Raw genomic sequence first — 11,648 nt, forward strand, 5'->3', positions numbered from 1 at the left:
GAACGTTCACTTTCACACAGACCATGTCTCTAACAAAGTCTCTCTACTGTACTACTCCAGAACAAACAATACGTTCGAGCACAATTGTGTTTTCAAATTCCTGATCGTCTGCAGAAACTTGTCTTGAGAAAGCGCTTCTTCCGACATCATCCATCAACAGCAGCCACCGCTCCCGTTGCCACCAACTCGTCATTGGATCCCAAATATCTTACCATCACCGGTTCACAGCAAATAGTACATGCACTGGCGATCCTTGAAGACAATTGCACATTTCCCTTCTCTGCAGAGGAACAATCATTTTCTCTTCAGAAAGTAATACTAGTAATAGTTTTCGGCTCGAGTGCTGCACGCAGCGCTAGCGGTGCCGCTAGCCGCTAGCATAGCGAAGTACACGCACGTGACACGCGAGATTACATCATGCACTCTCCGTCGCGACTTGGGACCCGAGTGCCGGGTGCCATTTTTCGAGCTCCCACGCGTACATTCGTCGCGACAAAAAAATCACGTAGTCGGGCTCCTTTCAACACCCATAACTCTCTTCCAGTTGCTCTAACCCAGCCCAAATTTTAGATTTGAACGCCTGAAGCTCTAAGCTTTCCGTAGATACCCAATTCGATAGGGGTTTTCCAAAATTTAATTTTCGCCTGACCTCGCTACTAGTACTGACTGTCTCGGATTGGGCTACCGGTAGCAGCAGTTGGTTGCATCTCGTCGCGGAGTCGCCAAGGCCGTAAGGCTCTGCTCGTAGAATCTGGTCACTAGTCTGTACGTGTGTCAGTCACAGCCTAGCTACTGTGAATTATGAAGTGAGTGTTGGCGCCTCCAATGCCGGCAATGGCTTCGTTTCATTCAAATCCCGAAGTAGCTGATGTTGATGTTGAAGAGCAGCGGTCCATCCTGCACCACGCGCTCTCCTCGGATTTCCAGTTTGTCCGAGTGTTAGCCCATGGCTCTCAGGGTAGCGTATTCGCTGTGCGGTGCACGCTGGGCGGACTGCCGCCTAATAAATTATACGCGCTCAAGTTGTTCTACCACAATAACCTAAGTTGGAGTTCGGCAGTCAGGTCGACTGGCGGTCTGTCGCCCATCCCTGCAATCGACGACATTAGCAGGCCTGACGACTATCTTGGAGAGCATGAGTGGGTGAAACGTAGTCGAGTCCTGAGGCACAAGAATGTCGTTGGTATTTTGACGTGGTTTGAGGATGTCATTGAGGATGAGCTGTGGGAGCAGCTACCTGAGCATGTGAAGGGTGCTATAGATAAGTCAGCGTCTGCTCGCAGTGGTCGCCGTGCCCAGTTTGTATTGTTTGATCTCCACGAGCAAACAGTTGCGGATTATGTGAAAAGTCGTGGTGACAGACCAGTGCCCTATGCACAGGCCAAGAAATGGTCCATGCAACTGGTGGATGCTGTGTGTTTCTTGAAGGACAAAGGCATAGTGCACTGTGACCTGAAATTGGAACACTTGCTACTCAACAGCAATGGCGACATTGTCCTGGCAGGGATTGGTCGTGAAAAGTACCTGGACCTCGAAAACGACTTGCAATACTTTAGCTACGGTTTGGACAACACCCAGCATGCTGCACCGGAGGTTCACAGACAGTCCTACTGCCGGGGATGGTCGGTTGGCGGCGACTGTTCATGGACTGAGTATGACAGGCAGACCGGCTGGACTGTGGGCGTCCTGATATACGAGTTTGTGATGAAAGCTCATCCGCTACCTGACTATCCAGGCGCATACAGAAATGGTCACGAGGTGATGTACAACATGGAACATGTCGACATCAAACCATTACCCAGTGAGTACGTAACTGAATTCAACACGCTAGTGATGACATTGCTGGAACCGGACCCAGACAAACGTCCCATCCTCACTGACACTCGACTATGCCTAGAAGCACTTCACACCGGTTCAGCAGATCACCTGCTCCAAGAAGTAGCAAGGGTGCACCAGGAGCATGAACAGCTCAAGGAAAGCACCAGCAAGCTACGTGAGGAGAAGTGTGTTCTGGAGAATCGTCTCCATGGTTACGACAGCGACGAAAGGGAACTCAAAGAGCGTCTCAGAGTGCTCGAAGAAGCAATCGCCAAACTTGAGGAGCAGAGTGCAAACCTGAATGTTCTCTTGTGGAAACATGAGAGGACGCCACTAGTCACTGTTGTGCAAGAGATTGCAGAGCGGCGCAGCAAACTGCGGGAACGCCTTACTGCTCTCAACACGGAGGACACGAAGGATGTTGCATCCACATGGCTACTCTGCTCGGATGTGGAGACGTTGCTGAAGGTCATGGAGACGGCGATGGCGCGAGTCAACGAGCTACACGTGCTTCGGGAGAGACTGCTGATACCTTCGTTTCATGATTATTCTATGTCCTGTAATTCCTGTTCGTCTCGAGGTAAGGAGATGCCGTATTTCTTCATTTTATCAAGTATTTTTGATGGAAATTCTATAATAGCCGAGGCCATAACGTGAAGTACAGTGACATCCTTCTTGATGTATGGTGATTCAAGCCTCCAAAATCTAGAGCAAAAAATTCAAAGCAAGGCTTCTAAAAGGGCATGAAAGCGAGGACATGAGAAGTCAAAATGAATTCTGCCGAAAGCAAAGTTAATCAGTAAACACCTGTGTTTGTCGGACTCTATACCAAGGGGAATCCTGTACAGTCAACTTCGCTAATAACGACTGCGGATATAATGAAAATTCGCGAATAACGACAGAATTTCCATGCCCAGAGCAAAGTCCCATCTAACTGTAATACGTATAATGAGACTTCGGGTATAACGGCACTTTGCGAATAAGGACACTTTTCTGATGCCCCGCCGAGTGTCGTTATACGCAAAGTTGACTGTATGACCAGACACATTTTCATGGGCCAGAGTGCAGTACACTCATACGTCCTTTATCAGGGCTGTCTGGGACTGCGCACTGATCGTAACTTCGACATGTCTGTTACTCCGAATCACATACATTTTGATGGGAAAGGCCGTGGATATGGCATGTGACATGACTATTTCCACGAAAAGTGACAAAAGAGTAGTAATATTTCCACTGAAACTCGTCAAAAGAGTAGTAATATTTCTACTAAAACTCGTCCAAAGGGTGCCCGGTAGACTGAAGTGCCTGTAACGTCGGTGTCCGGATAACCGAGGTATGGGTGTCATTGAAAATTCACCGCAACAAGCGGACCCCCAATCAAACGCGGGATGCGGGAAAGATTTTTTTGAACTCTCAAGTTTACCTGTGACAAACAACTTATACAGTAATCGCTCCGCTCTGGGGAATCGTGTGTTGCTCCCTACATGGAAGCTCCCTCTGTTCCTGCCGACTTGAATTCTCACTTGACTGACTCACGACTGCCATCCAGAGCACACGAGAAGTCCATCGAACCTTCCACTCGGCAAACCTGCAAGAAAGCACCACTCCCTGCTCAACACACAGTGTTGAGCTTGAATAGGCTGAGGAAGATTGTATAAAGAGCAAAACTTATAGTGCACTCCAGACCAAACCATCACCAGTGATACAAACTTACAGAGACACTTCGTTTCAGCACGACAAGCATCTCATGAACACCAGATAGCAGCATGAGGCAGTATCGCTCATGGAGGTGCTGGACAAATGCCGAGGGCCGTTGGCCATTCGCAACGTCGTTGCCTACAAACAATCTAATTCTCAAGCCTGCGCTGGGGACACCATTGTGAAGAAGAGATTGGTGCGACTTCGGCGATACTTAGGGAATTGTGCGTTGCTCCGTACATGGGAGCTTGCGGTTTTCCTGCCGACTTGAATTGTCACTTGACTGACTCACAGCTACCATCGTGAGCACACAAGAATGGTGCTTTCTTGCCGGTGTTCCTGCCGTTCTATGTACCGATGGTAGTCCCCAGTTCGTTTGTTATGGCATATTGGAAGGAGTTTGATTCCTCCTGGCTATCCAAGGCGACAACCCTTGATGAGAATGCCATGCCATCTGATGATGCAGTCGCAAACACATCGCCAACTCGTCGCTCATTGCAGCAGCTCCGCATCGGCACTCACGTGGACATTCAGCACCCGCGCACCAAACAGTGGTCTATGCGTGGGATCGTTGTTGCTGTCGGTAGTCATCGGGATTATCTAGTGAAGCTGGCTAGTGGTCGAATTTACTGGCAGAACCGCAGATTCCTGCGTCCGTATCGCCCACTTGTGCCTGCATCGTTGGTTGTCCTGCCGGCTGCTGCTGCCGCCTCTTCCCTGCCGCCACCGCCTCAGCACCCGTTAGCGCAAGCCACACCAGCGTTTAAACGTTGGTTCACATCATGGACAGTCCTATGATTAACATTTCTGATCACTACTGTCAATTTCTGCTGCCTTGGCTTTGTTGTTTTCATTCTTCATTTTTGTTTTATTTATGGTACGTGTTGCTGTCACATGTTTCGCAACATCTCGAAGGGGCGTGATGTGCATCTACTCATTACGTCATATTTGTATTACTTTGCATGCACGCACGCACTCTCTCACACACACACACACACACACACACACACACACATACACACACACACACACACACACACACACACACACATACACCCCCCCCCCCCTTGGACACCCATCGCCAGAGGCGATGATAGCGATGCTACAGCAGAAGCCATAGCAGCTTGTGCTAGGATTGCACCATTCAACAGCTTGCAAGGCTGAAGAATTGACCCCCACTATTCAGCCTGGTCTACACCACACAGCTATGAAGTGGCTTTTTCTGGCCAGCTCACATACACACACACACACACACACACACACACACACACACGCGCGCGCGCGCGCGCACACACACACACACACACACACACACGTATTAGGAATCTGGTTCTCCTGTTGAGTGTTCTTCTTCTTCCTGTTTTTTTTCTCCCAAGTCTTCTTCTTTTTCTTCTTCATCATCAAATAAATAGTAACATATCAGTTTGCGCTGCACCAAGGGCGTGCGTGCGGTGATCGCAGGTTTTACTGTAAAGGATGTGGTGTGTAGCCCTTTCCCAAAGATGCTCGCCACTTTTTTCGCAACTTTTTGTTGTTTAGGAAGAAATCGCAACTTTCGCAATTTTCGCAACTTTCGCAATTTTCGTGAACTATTTCGCAACTTTTCCGCAACCTTGGCGCAATAGGGCTTGAAAGTGCTACGTCACAGCATAGCAACAATTTCAAAAATTCAAAAACTGGATCCACTTGGATCCAGTTTTTGTATGGATCCAAGCACATTTCAAGCGGTCTTACTCACAGCAAGGTGATGTAGCCAGTCAAACTGACTGACTTGGCTACTGGGGGAGGGTTGACAACTGGTGGCGAAGTAAAAGTCACACCTGCATACGACATGAGTGGGTTGCTATGCACCCACATACTGAGGAAATAGCGAAGTCACACCTTAGTGGATCCAAAATAGAAATCTGATGTCAACTTACTACTCCTTGGCCGTTTTTGACGTCATCACTTTCAAGCCCAATTGAGTCTGAATTGACCCCATGGCATGGGGTCAAAAGGTCTAGTCACCGACTCACCGACTACATGTCGGACAAATGCATACTCGTACTCGCTCATTTCTCACCTGCCTTCAGACTGATTTCAGAGAAACAGTAGATCAACGGTAGTTATGATAAAGTGCATTCCCTTGCACTGGAATGATGTAGATCTACATGATGTAGGATACATGTACATGCAACAGGCTACTGGCACTGTGTAAAGTGGTGTAGGAAAGGGTGTAGATGTACGAGTTTGCTGTCGCTGCACTTCTCCCTTTTTTGTAAGTTTTTGCACAAGAACTCTCCAATTTTAGGTTGCGATATTAGCAACTTTTGAGCTTTTTCTGAAAATATGGATGCGATTTCAGCAACTAGCACTTGTTTTGGCACGGTTGCGAAAAGCGTAAGTTGCGAAAAATTATGGCATCTTTGGGAAGCCAAAAGACAGGCACAGTGGGTTGGTCAAAGACCATGATTGAGATACGAGAGGTACCTGGTTCAAGTCCTGCCTGGGAGCGGTTTTTCCAGCCGTGCTGCTACCCACAGTCAACTGGGAACTTGTGGCCAGGCACAAGGGGTACATGGATGCAGCTAATGGGGTCGTTTTCGGCACTTGTGCCAGTGGTTGTGAGACTTACCCACTCACCCCCACCGTTAGGCGCTGCATCTGCCGCTAGGGTTTATCGGGTGTTAGCGGCCGTCGTGAGTTCCCTTCGGGGACGGATACGATAATTTACTTACTTACTTTGGGAAGCGAATCACATTTAAAAAATGCGAATGTTCAAATTGCCAGGAGCATAATCATTCGCAATTACGGCATTCTACTGCCCAACAAGTTTCGGTAAAAACTCACCCCATTGTCACTTGACCAGCTGGTTTTTTGGTCGAAGCAAAATATCACCTTTTAGCTTGCATTTATCTTGTGTACTTGAATAAAGTCCGGCAAGGTAGATCGAACAACAAAATAGCAGTAATTGATCTCAATGCTGGTCTCTGATTTCCGTTGTGTTTCTGCATGCTCATATCATCCCTGTGCTTAGGTGTTTCACGGCCAATCCCTGCGTGGTGGGTAAGCTCTGTCGTATGTAGCTGGTGCTCTGATTCTCCTCCTCAGAGATGCCAGTGGCTATTGTTGTTGTCCATGAACACTTGATTTAGTTGTGGTGGTGGTGGTGGCGACTGTGGTGGTGGTTGGTGGCGATGACGGAGTGCCGGTGATGTACGGAAAGTGGTCCTTATGCATATTGTACAGATGTACGGAGTTCTGTACTCCAGTCAGTTTCAGAAAGATTAACAATCCTGGCGATCGCCCGGGGAGTTTGCCGTCTTACCGTATGAGCGCTCGAACGCTGCCTGGAAAATCTCACTGTGAACTCGAAGAACTATTCCGCGTGAAAGCATGAAAAATGAGAACTCACTCACGGCGGTACGTGTACGTCTGGTTTACAACAAACGAGTCCTAGGCTGTGTTTACATGAGGCGTTTCAACCCGGGTTGAGTTCGACCCGGGTCAGATTTCAACCCGCCATGTACACAAAATGAATGGCCATTTACATGACGCATTGCGCTTGACCCGGGGTTAAATTTCGCCCAAGGGGAGGGTTGAAATCAACCCGGGTCGAAGAAATTGTACTAACGTACATGTAGCTACAGCGCAATGACTTCCGTATTCACTCACACCGTTTCAGTGTTGTGGGTGTGTTCACATGGCGTGAGCCAGTCAAGTGTCAGTCAGTTCGGCAGGAAGCGCGAGCTCCAACAATAACAAGTCGTTTGGCGCAGCCACCTTCTTTGTCTTGCACGATCAGCAAACCATTGGAAAAAAGTTTGACTTGAACATAGGTTGGGATTTGAACTCACAACTTCATGGTCAGCAGACAGTATTCGTATCCACAAAGCCATAAAGGAAAGAATAAATCGTGGGTTTTGTTAAATAATCGATACTGGTTTCCAGGGCTAATTGTAAACCATGGGAAAGGGCCAGAAACCTGGCCGAAATTCTAATTCCTTAATAAATGGTTGGTCCAATTGTTCCGAAACCTTCACAGAACAATAATTTGCCGTGCCCTAACAAGCCCTGTTATCTACTTTGTTGTAGAAATTTCCCTTATCTTCATACTTTTTAAGACCACAACCTGATTGCTAATCTTTTTGAAACGGACTATAGGGCTGTAGGCGTGTACATACCCGGGTGGGTGTTCATTTTGTGCGCTATGCATGTGCATTTGACCAATTAAATTATTTAGCCCAGTTATCTATGGCTTTCAAGCTTCATCACTTTGAATGGAACTAGCAACTAGCTAGATCTTTGTCCGAGAAAGGTTTTTGTTTGAAATGCCTTCAGGGCTCGTTTCTTAGTGGAAATAGCAGAAGAAAATTTGGTCATAATACATAATTATACTGAAATTCTTATCAACCACCACACCACACCGTTGCGCTCTCCGGCCGACCTCAACACGTTGCCACAGCACACCATCAGCAAAACGACACTTCAGTTTGTACTCTGCTCCTTCAGACAGGAGCTGTTTCGATCATCAGGATCTCGTCAGTGCAGGTTGATAATGTAGAATGGCTAACAGATATTGAACTTCACCCTTTTGTAGCAAAAAAGGGGGGATCATAATGGCGCATCTTAGGCGCAAAAAAGGGGGGAACATAATGGCACATCTTAGGCACAAAAATTAAGGCGCAAAGATTAAGTCTAAGCAAAGGCGATACTGATAGACTACACTGAGGATACAAGTAATATAAAGGGTGTTAGTGAGAGTACAGTCATGTAGTGATAGCCAGGTGTGACTTCGATAGATGGCACAGCATAGCACGGCAAGTAGCACCGCGAGAGGCCCCTGGGGCATTCACTCCGTTCACTCACTCACCACACCACACAGCACAGTACCTCACTATTGTCACGTCACAGCCATTCTTCAGTTGCCATGATAATGCCGTAGCTTAGCAATGAAAAGACGAAGTGACAAACACATGCTCACAAATTATTATCATTCGAGAGGCCCATGGGGCATTCGCTCGTGACACTGCGCCATGGTTTGATATCCGCCATCTTTTGCATAGGTACGGGAATAAAGTTGAGTGTACTACTCTGCACTGTGCCTATTTATATTGAGTTATTGGATCGAGTATTAATTTGCCAGTAATCCTTCAGATGAGATGGCCTCGAAACGTTCAGGTAACGTACATGTAAATGCGCAGCTCGCTCATTCATTGCGTTAATTTTATCTTAAGATATAATCATTTTTTTAGGGCTGAAACGATTATAGCAATTACTCAGTAACCGATCAATAATTCCTTAAAAAACTCAACTAATCATTACGTTATAGATTACTAAATAATGGGTTTGAGTCCAAAACTGAGTACTGGTTTGAATGAGTTTCCGCTGTGGATATGCAGTTGCCAGGAGTATGGTTCATGTTCTGAGGTTCAATTGACTTCAAAACTACCATGTTTATGAGCTACCCTTCCACTAATGCAGGTTTTTGGTACGATACAGACATAGCTTGTGGAAACAAGCAAATAAATTTTAACACTATTTCAATTTGCTCAGGATTAAAATCGATTAATCGATCTTTAAGCTAAAGAGGAATCGACAGGCCAAAATCCGTGATCATTTCAATCTTTTAAATCGTGTTATTATATCCTATTCTGAAGATCAATAGGAGAACACCTTACATCAGAAATCTGTTCCTCTAAAAGTATTCATTTATTTCTGGTTACCTCTTTACCATTACTCTAGTCTTTGTTGTTTCAACTTGCAACAGAAAACTCGCCAAAATAGGCAGACCGCAGCAAGTCATGATGTCACAATCGACAAAGACAAGCTAGAAGTAAGAGTCAACATGCTTGCTTGTGTGTGGGTATAAAGTTAGGATGGCGTGTGGATGGCGTCCTGATACTGACTGCCTTCACCCTGCCCCTGCCAACTGGGTGGTGGGAACGTAAGTCAGTGGGTTCATATCTTGAAATTCACCCTCCGGTGGACATTTCCGGATTAGCGGAGGGAGGATCGAGTTCGGTCTGTCTGTCCGCCCCCCTGTTCGTCCGTCCGTCTGCTCATGTGTCTGTGTAGCAACCTGACTAATTTGGGTTGTAAGCTGCAATGGCCGACTGTGCAACAAAGAACTTGAGGCCAAAGAGAAAAATTCATTTCCTTGTGCATACGTATATGATTATTGAGTGTGACATAAGGTCCAAGTCACTACTGGTGTGTGTATTTGTGTTTGTCTGTATATTAGTCTGTCTGTGTGTCTGACACAGCAGAAGATAACCAGACTTTACAACAACAGCATGACTTGATCTGGACAATTCTCAACCTTCGACAAAACAGATCATTCTAAAGAAGTTATGCATTTGTGGAAACTTTGACATAAGTCCGAATCAAGTTTTGGGTCATTTACTGTTGTAGGTTGTAGGTTCTTTACAAGATCTTTGCTGGTGTGTGGTTGTATGGAAACACCATTCTTAATCTACATGTATGTCTATATCTGCATGTGTGTACATGCGTTTGTTTGTGTTTTGTGTGTGTGCGTGTGTGTGTGTGTGTGAGTGTGTGTGTGTGTGCGTGTGTGTGTGTGTGTATGTGTGTGTGTGTGTCTGTGCGTGTGTACGTGCCTGTGTGCATGCACGTGCATGCACGTGTGTGTGTGTGTTCGTGCGCGCGCGTGTGTGTGTGTGTGTGTGTGTGTGTGTGTGTGTGTGTGTGTGTGTGCAAATGTGACATTCAGGCTATCAGGATTGCCTTTGCTGAGCTACAGACAGTGCGAAAGGAATGTGCCAAGCAGCAAGACGAGGTTCACAAGCTTCGTAAAGATACTGAAATGTTGTCAGGAAGATGCAAGAGAACCGAGACAGCTTGTCAGACTCTCCGAGCTAAGATTGGTCGCGCGGAAGAGAGAGTTTCCGCTGAGGAACGCCATGTAGCCAAACTCCACGCACGGTTAGCTGAGTACGATGAGAGACCCCTGCATGTGCTGAGCAGAGATGCGGCAGTGATGCGCTCTGACCTATCTCAACTCTGGTCCACTCCAGGTGAGACAAACGTCCAGGCTCGCCATGAACTGGAGGAGCTGTATCGACTGTACGACCTTCGCAAACGCCTAGATCTAGATTTTGATCCTAGTTATCAGGATTGCGATGAATGGAGCAAGCGTGTGGATCGACTAGATTCGCTGGTCAAGACGTCGAGACAGCAGCTGGAGATCTGGAATCCGGAGATGGTCCAAATTCTAGGAGTCCTCACTGAAATGTCGACATCTTTGGTACGTTCTTATCTTTTTAATAATGTTATAATGATCGAACAGTAGGCTCAAGTAATATAATACAAGGTGATATTATAGCAGTGCAACGAGAGAATCAGGAGTCGCAGTAGGGTTTGTAATGCAATGGCAGCAATGCCTGGCAGCAATATTAACTTCACGAAATACGATTCACGAATAATTTGTCGTCTCGGTTGAAGGACGAACTACTTCTACCCTTTCGCCACGCCACACAAACAAAAGGACTAGGAAACTAGTTGTTCTCGTTACCGAGAGAGAGAGAGAGAGAGAGAGAGAGAGAGAGAGAGAGAGAGAGAGAGAGAGAGAGAGAGAGAGAGAGAGAGAGAGAGAGAGAAAGTTTTTCTAAAACACACTTCAGGAGCCGACGAGAGAACTGACTTCCCACAAGACAAGACAAGGAAATATATTGTGGGGACGTGGCAAAAGTGGGGCGATGGAGACGAAATCTGTGTTCAAAAGTGGGGCGATGGAGACGAAATCTGTGTTCAAAAGTGGGGCGATGGAGACGAAATCTGTGTTCAAAAGTGGGGCGATGGAGACGAAATCTGTGTTCAAAAGTGGGGCGATGGAGACGAAATCTGTGCACATGTATCATACAACTGGTCCCGAACGAGACGGCAGACAAAGACGGCAGACAAAGACGGCAGACGATCAAATACGACGGACACAAGACGGCAACTGGACAAATACAACGGAGACAAGACGATGAAATGCGTATACAACGGGGACAAGACGAGAAAGAGTGCATACGGAGGGGACAGAAGACGGTGCAGCCGCATGTACAGTAAATATCGGATATAACGTGCCCCTTTGATTTTCGAAAATGTATCACTATATCCGGTGCATCACTATAGCCGATTTGCATGTT

At 46.7% G+C, this 11,648-nt stretch overlaps 1 protein-coding gene across 1 annotated transcript in view; it reads left to right on the plus strand.

The window, feature by feature from the left end:
* The first annotated feature begins 662 nt into the window (after positions 1-662).
* The window catches only part of LOC135811801 (angiomotin-like), a 15,005-nt gene continuing 4,019 nt past the window's right edge, over positions 663-11,648 (plus strand). The window contains exons 1-4 of the mRNA XM_065325047.1: positions 663-2,398; positions 6,533-6,561; positions 9,266-9,331; positions 10,229-10,762. Of these exons, the coding sequence (XP_065181119.1) occupies positions 826-2,398; positions 6,533-6,561; positions 9,266-9,331; positions 10,229-10,762 (2,202 nt within the window). The 5' untranslated portion in view covers positions 663-825. The remainder of the gene's footprint in view (positions 2,399-6,532; positions 6,562-9,265; positions 9,332-10,228; positions 10,763-11,648) is intronic.

The sequence above is a fragment of the Sycon ciliatum genome, chromosome 3 (assembly GCF_964019385.1).
Source record: "Sycon ciliatum chromosome 3, ocSycCili1.1, whole genome shotgun sequence".
NCBI classification, from domain to species: Eukaryota; Metazoa; Porifera; class Calcarea; order Leucosolenida; family Sycettidae; genus Sycon; species Sycon ciliatum.